Source organism: Rhinopithecus bieti, unplaced genomic scaffold, assembly GCF_001698545.2.
Source record: "Rhinopithecus bieti isolate Rb0 unplaced genomic scaffold, ASM169854v2 scaffold_10088, whole genome shotgun sequence".
Classification (NCBI taxonomy): Eukaryota; Metazoa; Chordata; class Mammalia; order Primates; family Cercopithecidae; genus Rhinopithecus; species Rhinopithecus bieti.
In genome coordinates, this window is record NW_016806409.1 from 1,148,220 (window position 1) to 1,166,568 (window position 18,349).

The 18,349-nt window shown below is 54.5% G+C and overlaps 1 protein-coding gene across 2 annotated transcripts in view; it reads right to left on the reverse strand.

The window, feature by feature from the left end:
- Positions 1 to 6,390: 6,390 nt before the first annotated feature.
- The window catches only part of DCAKD (dephospho-CoA kinase domain containing), a 30,821-nt gene continuing 18,862 nt past the window's right edge, over positions 6,391 to 18,349 (reverse strand). Inside the window, exons 2-5 of one of the 2 annotated variants that reach the window (XM_017876107.1) lie at positions 17,603 to 17,829; positions 16,956 to 17,159; positions 12,768 to 12,855; positions 6,391 to 7,714 (exon numbers count right to left, since the gene is read on the reverse strand). In XM_017876107.1, coding sequence (XP_017731596.1) covers positions 7,423 to 7,714; positions 12,768 to 12,855; positions 16,956 to 17,159; positions 17,603 to 17,714 — 696 coding nt within the window. In that variant the 5' untranslated portion in view covers positions 17,715 to 17,829 and the 3' untranslated portion in view covers positions 6,391 to 7,422. Of the gene's footprint in view, positions 7,715 to 12,767; positions 12,856 to 16,955; positions 17,160 to 17,602; positions 17,834 to 18,349 lie in introns of both variants that reach the window. The other variant, XM_017876106.1, reaches the window with a different exon arrangement.

The window sequence follows — 18,349 nt, forward strand, 5'->3', positions numbered from 1 at the left end:
AAAAAAAAAAAAAAAAAAAAAAAAAAAAAAAAAGTCCGGACACCGTGGCTCACACCTGTAATCCCAGCATTTTGGGAGGTCGAGGCAGGCAGATCACGAGGTCAGGAGATCAAGACCATCTTGGCCAACATGGTGAAACCCTGTCTCTACTAAAATACAAAAAATTAGCCGGGCATGGTGGTGTGCGCCTGTAGTCCCAGCTACTCTGGAGGCTGAGGCAGGGGAATCGCTTGAACCCGGGAGGCAGAGGTTACAGTGAGCTGAGATCACACCACTGCACTCCAGCCTGGCGACAGGGCAAGACTCCGCCTCAAAATAACTAACTAACTAAATAAATAAATAATAAAAGAGATTACACACCAGTTCAAATAGCACCTCATAATTACTGGCTGTGATCCATGTGGAAAATCAAGGAGTGAGTTTGCTTCCCATTGGCAGGGAACTCAGGCTCTGGATTCCATGTCAACCTTGCCTTTCCACTTGGACTCAGGATTTGATGGGAAAATAACTTTCCTCCAGGTGCGGCTGACTCCTGCACTGACAGCCTGGGGCGGGATAGCTGGGGGGTAGTGCTGGCGGGGGAGGAGCCTCATTCTTTAAAAACGGCTCTCAAAGCACTAAGCCTGAGGCTCACGGTCTTCCTCTAACCTCTCCTCCCACCCAGAGGCCCTGTCACTCTGGCAGAGCAGACACTTAAAAATGCCGGGGTAGGCATTTGACTCCAGTTCCCTCGGGGGCTCTTGGGATGGGAGCAGTGTTGAGCATGGGAAAGGAGACTCCCACACAAACTTGGCCCCATCTTCTTCAAGCCGGTTGTGAGTTTCCTCCCCTCTCCTGTACTTCATTGACTCCTCACAAATGCTCTGGGAGGTAGAGGGTGTCTGCCGCATTTTATACATGGAAAACTGAGGTTAAGTACTTGACTAGCAACATGTAGCCAGGAGAAGGCAAAGCCTCAACCACAGCCCAGCTGTCCTGATTCCCCTCTGCCACAGGGCTGGCCTCCTGGTACTTAGCTTGGCAAGGGTCAGGAGCCCTTGGTCACCTTCTTCAGATCCCTCTGGCCTGCTTGCCTGGCTGTGGCCTTGGGATCATGGCTCTCTCACTCTCCAGCCCTGGTACTGGAAAAGCGGCTTCTCTTTTGGTTGTGCCCAGATGCACTTGGGCTGGGGGTCAGGACTTTCCCTGATGGAGCTTGACCAGGGTCCTGGGGCATGTCCAGCCCCTGCCAGGCACTCTGGGGATGCTGACTGCTGCTTTTCCTTTGGTATTTTTCAGTGGCTTGGTTGAGTCGCCTGGAACTCACTGTCCCTCACTTCATTCTAGAGCCTATTTTACCCCGTAGCGGGTGAGAACTAATATCTGTGGAAAGTCACTGTGTGCCAGCCCTGGGCAGGGTGCTGTCCCTCCATGCTGTTGACCCCACAAGGTGAAGTTTGAGCCCGCATGTTATGGGGGGACTCCGAGGCTCAGGGAGCATAAGTAACTTCCCCAAGGTCATCCAGCGGGTAAGGGGAGTTCCTAGGATAGGGCCTGGTCTTCCTGACCCCAAGTTCTTGCTTTGGAGCTCACTTCACCCATCTGCTGTCTGCATCAGACAAGCCAGGTGGGGACAGGGGCCAGACACCACAGGGTGCGGCGGGAATCAGCAACTAGGACCCTCCCGGGGAACTTTTCCCATTGAAAATCTGTTCCCTCGCGGCCACGGGTGATGTATGGCTGGAGCTGATGAAAAACGTGCAGCGGAATGCAGGAGGGCGGCGTGGGCGGCCCAGGCGGGGGCAGAGTGGCATTGAGATTCCGCGGGGTGCGGGGGGGCGGCGCGGGCCCTGACACCGGCCGGGTAATTGATCTGGAGGTGCCAATTTGCAGCAACTAAATATTTAGTTTCTGCCTTTGCCCGCTCCGCGCTCTGCTCAAACAAACTTCAATTAAAAGCGAAAAGCGAGGGGTGGGAAGGCGACTCGCCCGGGTCCCTGCGGTCCGATCGATGGCGCAGAGCCCGCGGGCTGGCGAGCGCGGCGCTCCGGGCGGGGACACAGAAGACGTGGGCCGGGCGGGCGCCCTCTTCCGGATCGCCGAGCACCGGGCGCCCGGCCCGCGGGAGGCAGCGCCCGAGGGAGGGATGGCGGAGGCTGCGCCAGGAGCCCGGGAGCCGCGGCTTCAGCTCAGTTCATCTGAGCGGAGGGGCGGCCACCGTGTGCCAAGCGGGGGTCACACACAGGGCCAACCCCAACACCTCCACTGCGGAGTGTGAGCCTGTGTACTAGGCTAGCGAACCCGGGGAAGGAGGGGTCACTGGGCGCTGACCGTGCTCTCCCCATGCACCTCTCCAAACAAACTTTGAAGATTGCCTTGCTGTTCGGTGCAATCACTCAGGTCTTTCCTGAGCGCCCCTGGATGCTGGGTGCACTGGGCTCCAAAGCCCGTCTGCTTTCCCATGTCTGTCCACCCCTCTGCTCTTGGGTTGGCCAAAGAGCTGCCAGTGAATCCATCCCAGGACCCACTTGGAGGGGTCTGAAGGGGAGGGCTGGGAATTGGGAGAAGCGCAGTGAGATCCTGAGGGGTTGGAGAGGGGCCTGGGAGGTGGCCACAGCTTGAAGCAGAGGAGGAGATTATTGGGTCACAGTTGCCTTTTTGGGGGTTCAAGACAAACAGCAACAATAGTCATTCACTGGGTGAAGGTAGCCCACGGGGAAGTTTCTCTTCCTCAATGATCTTCCAGTCCTTTGAGGGTAGAGGGGAAGGGCTGGGAAGAAAAGCTCACCGTTGTGCCCGAGGCAGAGCATCTCTGGTCAGCGGGGTAGGGCAGCCTGGGGCACAGGAACAGTTCTGGGAGAGATGTGATGGGAGGAGGTGGGGCTGGCAAAGAGGCATCCAGGTCAGCATAGAAGGCAGAGATAGATTCAGACCCAAGGAAAGAGGAAGGGAGCGGGGGTCCTTTCATCTGAGTGAAATTTTCTTGAGGGTCAGAGGCGGGAGCTGAGGCGGAGGAGCTGGGACAGTGAGGGCGGGGGCCCTTGGCCTCTCCCATATTTCTGTGCCCTACCTTCTGGGGTGGAAGACTTCTTCACCAGATGAGGCTGCTGCTAGTTCACTCAGCTGCGGGCTGTAGCCCCTTTCCTCCCCCCTCCCTGTCAACCCCTTCCCCTGTCCTCCTAGGTACCCCCTTGGCCCACAGCAGGCTGTGAGAGCACAGGTCTTGCTTGTGTGGACCCCAGCCTCCAGGCCCTCAGACACCCACTCCTCGGTGCACAGGGCTCTGGGAGAGGGTGGTCCTGCTATCTCAGCTTCTATCCCTTTTGACACTAAGATGTCTCGCTTTCCGGACCCTCATCCACAGTCAGCTCCCAGCTCAGTCTCTCTTAGTGGCTAGGGGCACCAATCTCCCCATCACACAGAAGTTGGATCCAGAGCTCCGCATAAGGCTGAGGATGAGCCTAGGGCTGGACTGCCCCCCAGGAGCCTCCCCACCCCCCACCCCTCAGGGGTAGGGGGCTGCAGTCCTCCTGGCTTTCTGCCTGAAGCCCCTTCCCAGCCTGCAAGCTGGGCGCCTGCTCCCTTGAAATCCCTCCCTCTCTCTCCCTCCCTGAGCACTGAGCTGTGGAGCAGAATGATTTCCTGTAATTGGCCAGCAATCCGGCCGCCCGACTTGTTCTATCGACATGCTGGTTAGCTGGAAATTGTATTGGAATCTGAGTGACTGGGAGGGGAAGGGAAGGTGGGGAGCAAAGACAGGCGGTTTGGGTCCCAGCTGGGTGCAGCCTCAGCTCTGCAGGTGGGATGAGGAACCACCAGCCACATGTCTCCTGGAGGGAGCAGGAAAGCAACCTATAGCACATCACCTCCTGCCTTTTGCTCCTTCTCTCCCACCACATCCAGGGGTCTCCCTGCCCACTCCTATATGCCCCCATGGCCTGAAGTTATCACTGCCATCGCATTCCCCCTTCAGCTCTGAGACTGTTTCCTTCTGACCTAAAGTGCCTTTGTGAGAACGAGGGGTGCTCTGCAGCACGCCTATCCTGCTCCCATTCAATTTCTAGCCATGGAAGCTCATCATGGAATGCTCCAAACCTTCCCCTGCCTCTGCCCTGCCCCCCATAAGGAGAGAGAGAGAGAGAACGAACATTTGAAGAAGAGTTGTCAATTACTAAAGAGCCAAAGTGTATAACGGGGGCAGTGCAGATAGCCGGACGAGCACTGTACTGGAAGTCCAGAAGCTTGGTGGTTATACCTGTTGGCTACTTGGGCCCCTTGGCTCAACCTCTGAGCCTCTGTAAAATTCTGGACCTGTCTCCCTCACACAGCTGGGAGATTTCAAGGGGATAACCGGAACGTGCTTTGTAAACTATGAAACTGCGAATGACCCTCGGACCAGCTGGGCCTGAGAGTGGGGGTGTTTTAGAGGCCAGCCTGTGCCCTTTGTCCCCCGCCAGAAGGTGTGTGCGTCTGCACCCTCGCTGGTGTCCTGATTGCTCCGCGCCGGGTGCTAAGGCCCAAAGTGAGGGAACGGAACGCGGAGGCTGCAGCGTCCTGTGGCCTTCGCGGTGGGTGGGTAGGGGGACACGTTCTTTGGCACCCGGGGCCCGCGGCCCAGGCTCAGAGGACTTGGGGGAACAACTCAGCTTTTAAGTTAGCGCCTGCAGTCAGGCAGAGCCTCCGCGCCCACCCGGCCCGCGCTCCCGCGGCAGCAGCTCGGCAGGAGTCTGAGGCCGCCCGCGGCCGGGGAGGAGGACAGTTAGGCGGCTCAGTGAGGGCCCGCCGCGGAGGCCCGGCCCAGCCCGGGAGGGTGCTGCCACCTGCCGGCCGAACGGCAGGCCGCCGGCTCGGGCGCGGGCCTGGGTACCGGAGGCCCGACCTCTGAGGTTGCTGAGCCGCCTCAACCTCAAGTCCGCTTCGGAGAAAGTAGGCCTTCTTTTAAGGCCGCCTTGGACCCCCAAGGCCAGGAAGGGGAGCCCGAGGCAGGGAGGCAAGAGGAGCTGGAGAGGGAGCTGTGGCGAGGCCCGGACAGGGAGCTGTGGCGAGGCCCGGACAGGACAGGGTCGAATCAGAGGTTTCTCCACACCTGCCATGCTCTGACATTCCTGCTTCAAGCTCAGCTCACTGGGTCAGAGAAGAAGTTAATTCTCTGGAACTTTACAGTTTGCTAAGGGTTTTCAGTGTCCTCCACTATGAAGCCTTATGATGTATGAGTAGAAACTAAAGGCGGGGCCGGGAGCGGTGGCTCACGCCTGTAATCCCAGCAGTTTGGGAGGCCGAGGCGGCCGGATCACGAGATCAGGAGATCGAGACCATCCTGGCTAACACGGTGAAACCACGTCTCTACTAAAATTATATATATATATATGTGTGTGTGTGTGTGTGTGTGTGTGTACATATACATACACAAAAAACTGGCCGGGTGTGGTGGCGGGCGTCTATAGTCCCAGCTACTGGGGAGGCTGAGGCAGGAGAATGGCATGAACCCAGGAGGCGGAGCTTGCAGTGAGCGGAGATGGCGCCACTGTACTCCAGCCTGGGCGACAGGGCGAGACTCCGTCTCAACAACAACAACAAAAATCTAAAGGCAGGAGGTCACATGGTAAGCGGAGCCAGAACCCCAGCCCCAGCCCCAACCCCAGGCTCCAGCTCCACCTGACAAGAGGCTCAGGGCACAGAAGAAAGTTCAGAAGCCTGGCTCTGCAACCTGGACCAAATCCATCTTTCTGAGCCTGGGATGGAAATAATCAGTGTTATGTTAACTATAGGGCCTTACACATCCAGCAGTGCCTGGCATACTGTGGATACAAGGAAGTGCCATTTCCTCAATTATTGGGGTGACAGGGCACTGTGGGGGTCCATACCTTCCCTCTCCTTTCCCCCTCCTGTAGGATCACACCAAACCGAGGGAGTGGCAGGCTCCTGCCACCCTCATCCTGCCTGGCCACCCACCCGGCAGCCCACCACTGCCTTACCTGGCCCTTCTTTGCCCCTTAGGGGTTTGCAATAAGTTAATGAGCTAGATTCAGCACAAGCAGCTCTGGGAAAGGGGGCACTAAGTATGGCCACCACAGCATTCGCATCCGTCACACTCATTTCTAGCCTTAATAGGCTTCTGGCTGCAGGATCAACACATCAGCAGGTCTGCAGGCTCTGGCAGGGAAGGCTGATGTCTGTGCTGGTCTAATTGGGTTGGGGAAGGCAGATGGGGAGGCAGGGCAAGAAGGTGTGAAACTGCCCCAGCCCCTCTATCCACCTCACAAAGGTACCTCGGGCCTGGCTGCAGTCCTACTGGGACCCAGGGAGAAGCCTGATGGTGAGTGTACCTTCTGGGGCCCTCCCTCCCCCTGGGCTCCGGGAGGACTCCAGTCTGGTGTGGGAAGAAGCCAAGTCTGGGAACCTTGGTTGGTCTGGGGCATTTCAGATCAACACACTTTATTAAACACCAACAGCGGGCCAGGCTCTGCACTAAGAACACAGAGATGAGTAAGACACTGTCCCTGTCCCCTGAGGGCTTACAGTCTAGTAGGAAAAACCAGGCAACTTTTGGCTAATTACTGTACTGTTGGATTAAGGTGAAACGTTGAGGGGAAGTTGGTATCCTAGACCACCTAACCCAGCCTGGGGCTTCAGACAGTGCCTGAACTGAGAGCTAGTTGTATGTTAAAAAAAAAAAAAAAAAAAGAGAGAGTGAGAAAAAGAAATAAAGAAAATAAAAGGTATCCCAGACCAGGAGCAGCAGGTTGAAGGCACAGAGGCAAGAAATAGCAAGCATGGTGTACATGGAGTACCAAGAGGTCCAGGTGAGGAGTAGGGGTGGGAGGCAATGAGCAGGATGTGAAAGCACTGCACAAACCCTACATGGGGAGAGGGGTCTCCCAGAAGAAGCTGGCCCTGCCTGCTACAGTGTTACCCACGAGAGAATCCTTGCTGCGTGCTGGCCGGGAGCTCAACCTAGGGGAAGGCCTTGTTGACTCTGTTTGAACATGGAAACCCTTGGTCCAACATGATTTTCTGTGGTCCACTGAAGAGGTTTAAGCCATAATGGGGTAGGTGCTCAGAGAGGGTTCCAGCCCAGTGAACCCTTTGCCTCCCAGCCCTGAGGAGGGCCACAGAGCCAGTATTCCCTACCCCCACCCACAGAAATGTATAGCAGTCTCTGACTGCTGCTTTCACACACCATCAGAGTTGCTGTTCTGTAGGTGGTGCTTGGGTAAGGTGGGAAGGAGAGCAGGCTGTTTCTTGACCTCAAATAGGATATACTCCAAAGAAGGGATGGCTTGGTGCAGAGGCCCAGCCCCAATTCAGAGAGTCCGTGTTTGTGTGTGTGTGTGTGTGTGTGTGTGGGTGTGGAGGGGGCTGGGAGGAAACAGGATGTGTTACCTGGCTTCAGCCTCCAAGGAGACAGATGGAGGCCTGGGGCTCCCTGCCTTGAGTGCCTCGCTAGGCGTAAGGCAGAAGGTAGTGGGTGAGCAGGTAGAGGAGGCTGGCAATGGCAGCGAGCCCTGTGAGGACCCCCAGCCTTAGAGGCAGGTACTCCAGGGAGCGTTCCAACTCGGCATGCAAGAGGATGACCTGGCGTTTGGTGACGCTCCACTCGCCCGAGTTGTCTAGGACATGGCGGGCCATGCGGGCCTTGTCTGTCAGGGGCAGCTGGGCATTGATGCGGGCCTCTGCGTCCTTGCGGTTCAGGCTGTTCCGCCGCATCAGCCGCGCCAGCTGTGTGTCCCGGTCACTAAGGACAGGGCAAAAGAGCACTGTAGGTCCTGCCTCCCTCTCACCCCAAGTTACAGGGGTAGGCAGCCCTGCCAGGCCCAGCCTGGAGCAGAGAGTATGGGGATGGGATCTTCCCTCCAGCCCTATCCTGCTCTGGGCTACTCAGGGTCCCACAGCCAGGGAGGGAGGCCTGGAAGCTCACTGGCTGCCACCCACACCACTCCACTCACTGCGAGGACTCCAGAGCTCTATGGGCTACCAAAACCCCTTAATACAAACAAGGAGGGGAACTTTGGCCACAGGTTGTTTTGTTTTTGTTTTTATTTTTTATTTTTTGCCATCTGGGGTCTCTTTGCTTTGCTACTAGACCTGAGATTCCCCAGTCATAAAGTGGGAAGATTTCATCACCCGGAACCGGTTACATCCTGGATCCCTGGATGGGTGACCTTTACTGAAAGGCCTATGCCTGTGAGCTAGACGCTTCCTGCGGTTCCCCTGGGGGCCTGGGCCTGCAGTATCAAAAATATCTCCTTGGGCCATCACAAAGACCCCTCTCCTTGCTGCTACACCCCTCCCCTGAACATTTAGAGTAAAAGGACTGTGCTGAGATGGTATCTGTTGTGCTTAATGCCACTGATCATGTGGGACAGACAAGCCCAAGGTGCTTCAAAGAGGATCAAGGACATGAGAATTGGTCCCCTTTAGTTGTGGGACAGGATTCAGCACTTCAGATTAGGTTGGACAATACCAAGTCTCCCAACTCCAAGAGAAATTTAAAGAATACCTCCTTCACCCACCCTGAGGTCACCATCTGGGTCCTTCCTCAGGAAACTCCCTCTCTTGCCTTGGGCTACAGTCAGTCCTCCGAGTGGGGTTATCTCTAACACCCCTCTAACTCTAAGAGCTACTTCAGCCCCTCAATGAGGACACGAGCAGAAAGGGTTGCAGCAGCTGTTTTCTACCATTTGGGGTCTTTCTGCCGTGTCTCTAGGCCTGAGTTTTCCCAGTTATAAAACGGAAGGGTTTGATCACTGCAGTTTGGTTCCTTCTTTTTTTTTTTTTTCCTGAGACAGAATCTCACTCTGTTGCCCAGGCTGGAGTGTAGTGGCATGATCTTGGCTCACTGCAACCTCTACCCTCTGGGTTCAAATGATTCTCCTGTCTCAGCCTCCTGAGTAGCAGGGATTACCGGCATGTGCCACCATGACCAGCTAATTTTTGTATTTTGTTTTTTTGTTTTTGAGATGGAGTCTCGCTTGCCTAGGCTGGAGTGCAGTGGCACAATCTCTGCTCACTGTAGCCTCTGCCTCCTGGGTTCAAGAGATCTTCCTGCCTCAGCCTCCCAAGTAGCTGGGATTACATGCGTGCAACACCATGCCTGGCTAATTTTTGCATTTTTAGTAGAGATAGGGTTTCACCATGTTGGCCATCCTGACCTCAGGTGATCCACCTGCATCAGCCTCCCAAAGTGCTGGGATTACAGGCGTGAGCCACTGCACGTGGTCTTTTTGTTTGTTTGTTTTTTTAATAAATACAGAGACGATGTCTTGCTGTGTTGCCTACACTGGTCTCAAACTCCTGGGCTCAATCGATCCTCCCATCTCGGCAGTTTGGTCCCTTCTTAGGGATTCTGGGAAGCAGACCAAGTGAGGCCAGAAACAAGTGCAGCCACTCGCCATGAAAATGAACTACACAAGCTACAGATTTCCTCTGTTATGGGTTCAGTGTACTGTTGCCATTGTGGGGCCAATACCTGCCTGGCTGAGAACAACTAAATCCAGCCTTCATCAGGGAGACCACATATCTGTGGGTGGGAGAATGTGGTGTGAGAATGGAGATGGCCTGGGGCTCCCAGTAGGTGTACATCTTCCTGAAGGTGTGGCCCAGACCACAGAGCCTCCTGGATGTGGGGCAGCACCTCCAACAGCCCTTCCTGGGGCTCAGAAATGGTCCCATCCTAGTTAGTCTAAGGCTTGGTACAATCTAAGGATTTTTACCCACTTATTCCACAATCGACAAATTTTTCAAAAACATGAAATTGGCTGGGCACAGTGGCTCATGACTATAATCCCAGCACTTTGGGAGGCCAAGGAGGAGGATCACTGAACCCAGGAGCTTGAGACCAGCCTGGGCCACACAGCAAGACCCAATCTCTACAAAAAATAAAAAATTAGTCAAGTGTGATGATGCATGCTTGCAATTCCAGCTACTCAAGAGGCTGAGGTGGGAGGACTTCTTGAGCCCAGGAGGTTGAGGCTGTAGTAAGCTGTGGTCGTACCACTGCACTCCAGCCTGAGTGACAGAGTGACACTCTGTCTTAAAAAAAAAAGAAAACAGCATGAAATAATGTTTTGGTATAATCACACTTTGGGAGATGTCCTAAGTCACTTCAAATGCATCAGGGGTAGTCTTTCAGTTGAAGAAATCCACAAGGGAGTCCTTATTTTTGTAAAGCCTAGATCCCTTTGGTGAAAAGCATCACCACCTCTCTGGCATCTCTTGAGTTATACACCCATACCCACTGAAAGCAGGGCATGAATGGCACCCAGGACTCTGGCAAAGGCTCCTCTGGCTGGTGAGTGGGGCTGAAGGTTTCCTGGAGAGCACACATGATCAACAAAGCCCCACTCACCCACCAAAACCCATGGCCACCTCTGCTCTAGGCAAACAGACCAACCTCAAAGAAAAGCACAGGAAGGGCCAGGCACAGTGGCTTACGCCTGTAATCCCAGCACTTTGGGAGGCTGAGGCAGGAGGATCACGAGGACAGGAGTTCAAGACCAGCCTGACCAACATGGTGAAACCCCGTCTCTACTAAAAATACAAAATTTAGCCGGGCATGGTGGCATGTGCCTGTAATCCCAGCTACTCAGGAGGCTGAGGCAGGAGAATCACTTGAACCTGGGAGGCAGAGATTGCAGTGAGCTGAGATCACGCCACTGCACTCCAGCCTGGGTGACAGAGTGAGACTCCATCTCAAAAAAAAAAAAGCAAAGCACAGGAAGGACAAACAGCCAGAGGTGGGCGCAGAGTCATCGGGTGACTGCACATGCAGGTGTCGGCCCCTGCTCTGTCTTCTCATCTACACTCTAAGATCCTTTTTCTTTTATTTTTTTGAGATGGAGTCTCGCTCTGTCGCCTAGACTGGAGTGCAGTGGTGCAATCTCAGCTCACTGCAAGCTCCGCCTCCCAGGTTCACGTCATTCTCCTGCCTCATCCTCCCGAATAGCTGGGACTACAGACACCCGCCACCATGCTCAGCTAATTTTTTTTTGCATTTTTAGTAGAGACGGGGTTTCACTGTGTTAGCCAGGATGGTCTCGATCTCCTGACCTCATGATCCGCCCACCTTGGCCTCCCAAAGTGCTGGGATTACAGGCTTGAGCCACTGCGCCCGGCCTTTGTGTTTCTTTCTTTTTTTTTTTTGAGACAGGGTTTCATTCTTGCTGCCCAGGCTGGAGTGCAATGGCGCGATCTTGGCTCACTGCAACCTCCATCTCCTGGGTTCGAGCGATTCTCCTACCTCAGCCTCCCGAGTAGCTGGGATTACAGGCACGCACCACCATGCCTGGCTAATTTTTGTATTTTTAGTAGAGACGGGGTTTCTCCATGTTGGTCAGGCTGGTCTTGAGCTCCTGACCTCAGGTGATCCACCCGCCTTGGCCTCCCAAAGTGCTGGGATTACAGGTATGAGCCACTGCACCCGGCCTCTTTTTTGAGATGGAGTTTTGCTCGCTCTTGTGGCGCAGGCTGGAGTATAATGGTGCAATCTCTGCTCACTGCAACCTCCGCCTCCTGGGTTCAAGCGATTTTCTGGCCTCAGCCTCCCAAGCAGCTGGGATTACAGGTGCCTGCCACAACGTCTGGCTAGTTTTTGTATTTTTAGTAGAGACAGGGTTTCACCATGTTGGCCAGACTGGTCTCGAACTCCTGACCTCAGGTGATTCACCCACGTCGGCCTCCCAAAGTGGTGGGATTACAGGCGTGAGCCACTGCACCTGGCCTCTAAGATCCTTTAAAAAAAAAAAAAGTTTTTATCCCTAGGTACAAAATTCCAATGGTGCTACTAAGGCGAAGAGAATTCCAGGTCTTCGTGGGGTCTGCCTGACCTTAGTTGACAGCCTCACAAACAGGGAATGAAGAACCCAAAGAGGCTGCGGGTTTACTCATGTGAGGCAGCACGGCCCAGTGGGGGAGCTGAGAGGATGCCTGCGTCCCTGCATTGGGCTCAAGGGATTCAGACTGGGCTTTCAATGAGAGCCATGGGGACCCAGGGGGAAAGGCAAGGGAATTTTCAGGGCACTGAGTACTCCAGGCTACGCCTCCAGTGTGCTGGGAGCCTCCTGTGCCTTAGGCTCTTGAGAGTCAACCTATGCCCAAAATACCGGCAGAGCCAAGTGCCCACCTGTGTGTCTCCTGTCCTTGTGGGTGGCATCCAGGAAGTTTCTGGGTAGCAGAGATACCCTGTGGACTCATCCCCTCTCTCACCCCACTGGGACTCATTTTCCCCCACAGGTTGATCCTCCTCTGTTTGTCAAACCTGGATTCTGGTTGGCTCCATGTCCTGGGGAATTCTGAGAACAAAGCTCCTTCCTCAGCTGGGCTGTGACAGTCCCTCCCACGAAACAATCTGCTCATAACAAGTGTTGCCAAAGGGTAACCCTGGACACATTCCGTAACTGCCCCCTCTCTAATTTTATCTTCAGTAACTCAGGAATATCAACACCTGTCCTGACCACCTCCCACTGACAGGCAAACTGCGCAAAGTAATAAAAGTGCTACAGGAGGAAGAAGGAGCCACTGAGTAACAGTGGCCCAGGGCGAGGCCAGGCATCTGGGCTGAAGTGCCTGCAATGGCCAGCAGGGGGAGCGCTCCCCAAACACTAGAGAAGCCCGGGGGCCGTGCTTTCCCCTACCTGCCCCCAGGATTATCTGCATGAGGCACAAAGGTTGGTTTCTACAGACCCTGGGCACTGCTGCCCAAACCCCCATGCTTCCTGGCCGTCCCATGGGGAAAGGGCAAAGTGCAAAATGATGTGGGCTGTTTCCCAGATACCCCAGTGGCCACTCACCAGTATACTACCACAGTGTGCTTCATGTACTTGAGCAACTTCTTGGTCTCAAACAGCAGGGGGATATCCAGAATCACGTAGCGGTATCCTGGGGAGAGGTTGGAAAACCCTCAAGTTCAATTCTGCAAGCACACGCTGGGGACTGGTGATATGCTGGGCCCTACCGTCCAAGGGGCCTTCCAAGGACACACATACCCTGCACACTAGCCGGTTCCAATGCCGTGCAGAGCAGAAGGCTGCAGAAAATCATTTCTGGATGGCTGACCAGGGAAGACCTTGTAGAAGGGCTGTCATTTGTGCTGGCCTTGAAAAGTGGGGGGCAGGTCTTTTGATACTTGAAAATGAGAAGGTGAAGATGAGGATTCCACGAATGAGGACCAGCACAGCACAAGGAGAGGGAGACTCAACTGTGCGGGCTGAAGCAGAGGCCTCAGGCCGTGTGAGGCAACAAGGTGATCAGGGAAGGCACTAAGGGTTTAGTTCACCTTGATCTTAAATCTCAAGTTGTTATTTCTCAGAAAAAACAAACAAACAAACACCCAAAAGATAGGTTCTCCCCAAGAAGCCTGTTGCAGGCCCAGCTCTGCTGACAAGAGCCAAGGTGGGCTGTCTCTACCAGCTCTCCATGAGAGGCTCACATGGGGGCAGCACCAGCAGAAGGAAGCTGCTTCTTCCATCAGAGGCAGACCTACAGCCAGGGTAAGGCCTGGATCTGCAGGCAGAGGGGGCAGTTATGACTAATACTGTATAACACTCCCACAGGGTAAAAGGCACTGGCTGGACCTCCTACTACAAGCCAAGGCCAGTCAAGGGAGGCACCCTCACCCACTGTGAGTGAGCACATCCCTAGGCTGCTGTGGGCTACACGCTTCTCGTTCTTTTTAGGTCAGTGACCCCTGTGCATGGGTACAAAGCTGGGAGGGCTCCAGGATAGCAAGGAGGGTAACGGACAGGGAAATGCTTCTCTGCCCAGAGACCCCTGGCCTGGCTGGGGCAGGAGACTGCACCCTTGGAGCATCCCACTCCAAACACTTCCAAGCACAGAACCAGACACACATCACACCAATTCCAGGGGTGTCATGGGCAACGGCACTCAAAGTGATGCAAGGACAATAGGGGTAGGGGTGGCAATCTCAGCTGCTTGGTTTCCTGTTCCCCAGGACCTGCTGCTCAGTAAGCCCAAGAGAAGCCCACCATTGAACAAGGGGGTTAAAACCATGGGCTCTGATGATACACCTTGGTTGGTAGTCCCCTGCTTCCCCACCACGTGACCTTGGGCCCCCTTCTGTATAAACCTCACCTGTGTAAATGAGTAAAAAGAATACCTACTTCACAGGATGATAGTAAAGATGAAATGAGCCTTGAATACATGTGAACCACGCAGCACCCTTCACCAGTTCCTCGCTAGGTGCCCCAAAATGATAGTTACTGCTGCAGGGGGAGGCCAGCAGTGCGGTGTGGCCCCCTAACTTGGAGCAGAAACCAAGACCAGATCCTCTCTGGGCCTCTTATCTCCCTTTTCTGCTCAGCTCCCATCACTTCCTCTCCCCTCGCCGTCCTTTCTCCGGCCCCTCTGGGGAGTACATGGTCAGCTCTTTGGTTCACCAGCAAAGGGCTATTCAGCTGTCACATCCCTCCTGCTTGATAAGCTCTGCAAACCATCCTGACTCTATTAAGACATCCGTCTGCCTACACAGAGAAGTCCCCAACAGCTGGTGATCTTATCTGACGTTTGATTATACCAACTTTGACAGTTGTATTTGTTATACTCATCAGGGAAAAACTGGGACTGCGGAAGCCACAGCTGTCGTCCCCATTTTTCACCTTATCGAGCTGAAAAGGGCTCTCTGGCTTTTATTTAAGTGGTGGTGGTTGGGGAGGCAGGAGGCTGGGTGGATGACACAGTGAAAGAGCTTTGGAGCGGGTGACATTATCCGATGTTTAATTTCAGAAGGGGAGAGCCGGTGCCGCCTGGAAGCCCTGCAGATGCACCGGTAACTAGCCTGGGAGAGAATGCAGAAAGGGCAGGAATGAAAGGCAGACGACTTCGCTCTGGGTGGGGGACAGGAAGGATACTGGTGCAGCATAGGAGGCAACATAAAGAGTCCAGAGGGAGGACTCTTCTTGAGGGAGGCAGGGAGGAGGCCTGTGGCGCAGTGCTAAGAAGGAGCATACACGTTGGTTCAGCAGGCAAGATGTGGGAGCCAGCACCAGCCCGGCCGGGAGGGGGTTGGGGTCAGCATCATGGATGTCTGTTGAGTCATCCCTCTTTTGGAGGCAGGTATTGGCCAGAGGGGGATGAGGGTGGGGAGGTTGCCCACTCAAGGCATGACAGAATAAGGGGCTTGATCATGGTCACAGTGTAAAAAGCTCCCCCAGCCAGGCACAGTGGCTCAAGCTTGTAATCCCAGAACTTTGGGAGGGCAAGGCAGGCAGATCATGAGGTCAGGAGTTTGAGACCAGCCTGGCCAATATAGTGACCCCATCTCTACTGAAAATACAAAAATTAACCAGGTGTGGTGACATGTGCCTGTAGTCCCAGCCACTCGGGAGGCTGGGGGCAGAAGAATCGCTTGAACCTGGGAAGGGAGGTTGCAGTGAGCCGAGATCGCGCCACTGCACTCCAGCCTGGGTGACATTGCGAGACTCCAACTCAAAAAAAAAAAAAAAAAACCTCCCCCATACTCTTGTGGAAGTAAAGTCTCAGTGTAATGACAGAGTGGGGAGACAAGCAGCCAGGCCTTCAACTCGGAGGACCAGGCTGGAGGCCACATGTGCCAAAGGCTGGCAGGCAAATCTCCAGCAGCCCTAGGCCAGCCTTTTGCCAGTTTCCAAGCCACCACCGTCTATTCTCCCTCCCACTTCTCCTGGTGATTGACCCCATCCTGGAAAGTAAGCGTCAGGCCAGCCCTGTGCAATGCTGTCCTGAAGAACACGGCTTAGGCCAGGTGCTGTGGCTCATGCCTGTAATCCCAGCACTTTGGGAGGACAAGGTGGGAGGATTGCTTGAGGCCAGGAGTTTGAGACCACTCTGGCCAGCATAGTGAGACCCCATCTCTAAAAATAAAATAAAATAAAATAAAAAAGAACAGGGCTTGAACCGTGGCATACAGCTTGGAAGAAGGTTCTTGCGAACTGGCCCCAGGCCCCTCCTTTTCAAATACTCCCCTCTTTTCCATCTGGGCATTGCCTGGCTATCCCCACACCTACACCTAACTCTCTATGGAGCCCAAGCTGCAGAGGATAGTCCCCACTTAGCACCCTTTCCCCACCCGCCCTGGCCATCTTGGTCCCTCCCCAATTTCCAGTCTACAAACTTGCTTTCCCAGATGGCTCAGCCAGACCCAAACCTGCCCCTGACTGCAGTTTACATGTGTGATAACTGACAGTCACTGACCTGGACCCTCAGTCTTCCTAACATGCTCACGTTGGAATTTTTCTTTTTCTTTCTTTTTTCTTTTCTTTTTTTTTTGAGATGGAGTCTTGCTCTGTTGCCCAGACAGTCTGAGTACAGGATACAATCTCGGTTCACTGCAACCTCCGCCTCTCAGGTTAAAGTGATTCTCCTGCCTCAACCTCCCAAGTAGCTGGGATTACAGGTGCACACCACCATGCCCAGCTAATTTTTGTATTTTTAGTAGAGACAGGGTTTCACCACGTTGGCCAGGCTGGTCTTGAACTCCTGACTGCAAGTGATCTCCCTACCTCGGCCTCCCAAAGTGCTGGGATTACAGGCACGAGCCACTGTACCCAGCCTCATGTTAGATTATTATCCCCGCTGCACAGATGGAAAAATGAGCTGAGGGCTACATCACTCAATGAGGTCACACAGCTAGAAACTGTCAGGGTTGGGATTTGAACTCAGATCTAAGGCTCCATTATTCACCAGCTCTTATTACTCCCATCCCTACTAGAAAAACCAACTTACTTCCTGGGCTCATGGCTGGAAAGCCTCATGTGTCTCTTCTCTTTAAACTGTCAGCCTCCTTAAGAGCTGAGGGCATGTGCTTCTTTCCTCTGGGGCTGGTATGGGGCTCTGCATGGAGGGGGTGCCAGTAAGCAGTATGAACTCATCAGCTGGGATAACCAGCTCCCCTACCCTGGCCAAACTTTCTGCAGAGGAGAAGGGCCCTGGCCCTGGAAGGAGAGGGTGTTGCCCCCAACCCTGCCCCAGGCCCCGGCACTCACCCCGGAGGAAGTACTTGAAGGTCTCCTTCATCATCTCCTTGCGGATCTCAGGGTGGGTGATGGCGTTGAGCAGCTGCCGCCGGTCAGGTTGGTTAAAGATCAGATCCCCCAGGACCTTGCGATTTATGTCGCCGTTCTCCAGCAAGACCTCAGTGCCGAAGGCCTCTACGATGCGCCGGTGGGCAGGGTATCCTGGCTGCACAACTGAGGCAGGAGGAAAAAGCCGGGTCACTCCCTGGAGCCTCAGGGCCAGCCAGAGGACCTCAGTGTCCAGGGGCAAAATGATAGGGGAACTCGGGTGCTTCTTTCGAGTGGAGCAAAAGCAAAATGAGGGGAGAGAAAATAGTGAACGAAGAGCAGTGTACACGATCCCTTGCGCTGGTAATGGGGCAGAGCTGGGGGGTTCCTAAAAAGAGAAAAGTAAATAGAAGAGCAGAGAAGGCAAGCATGGGGCAAAGACAGAAGTCAGACCAGGGTCGACAAGAGCCTTCCCCTCCTCTGAGACTTATAAAAAGGGAGGTATGGCAGTAGGCTGGAAGCACGGGGAGCTGCTGTGCATGTGAGCTGCCCCTGTGTGCAGGTTGCAGTGAGCTGAGATCCGGCCACCGCACTCCAGCCTGCCCCTCCAACCTGCCCCTCCAACTCACCATGCCGGGCCATGACATCCACGTCAATCACTGCACAGCCCAGCTGCTGGAACACCTGGATCACTGAGCTCTTGCCTGAGGCAATGCCTCCTGTCAGGCCCACCAGGAACATCTTCCCAGGAAAGATAGCTGTCCGTGAGACTTCGGAGCCAGGAGCCACAGAATCACTGGAGAGCAGGGCAAGCGTGTCCAATGGGGGCGGTCCACCAGAGGAGTGCCAGAAGAACCTGCCTGGGAGAGGCCAGTGGGCCTGATCAGTTTGGGCCAAAATAATTGGGAGAGAGGAAGCAAAGGAAGTAAAGGGAGACAGCTTGGCTGGGTAGGGACATGCCCTGAGCGTGGGGTGCTCTGGAGCCATCTGGAGAGGAGAAACTCTCCAGGAAAGGCCTCCAGTATTCTTTTAAAAATACTCACAAAGAAGGCAAATCCCAGCACTTTGGGAGGCCGAGGTGGGTGGATCACCTGAGGTCAGGAGTTTGAGGCCAGCCTGGCCAACATGGTGAAACCCCATCTCTACTAAAAATACAAAAATTTACCAAAAAAATTAGCGGCCTGGTGCAGCGGCTCAAGCCTGTAATCCCAGCACTTTGGGAGGCCGAGACGGGTGGATCACGAGGTCAGGAGATCAAGACCATCCTGGCTAACACGGTGAAACCCCGTCTCTACTAAAAAATACAAAAAACTGGCCGGGCGAGGTGGCGGACGCCTGTAGTCCCAGCCACTTGGGAGGCTGAGGCAGGAGAATGG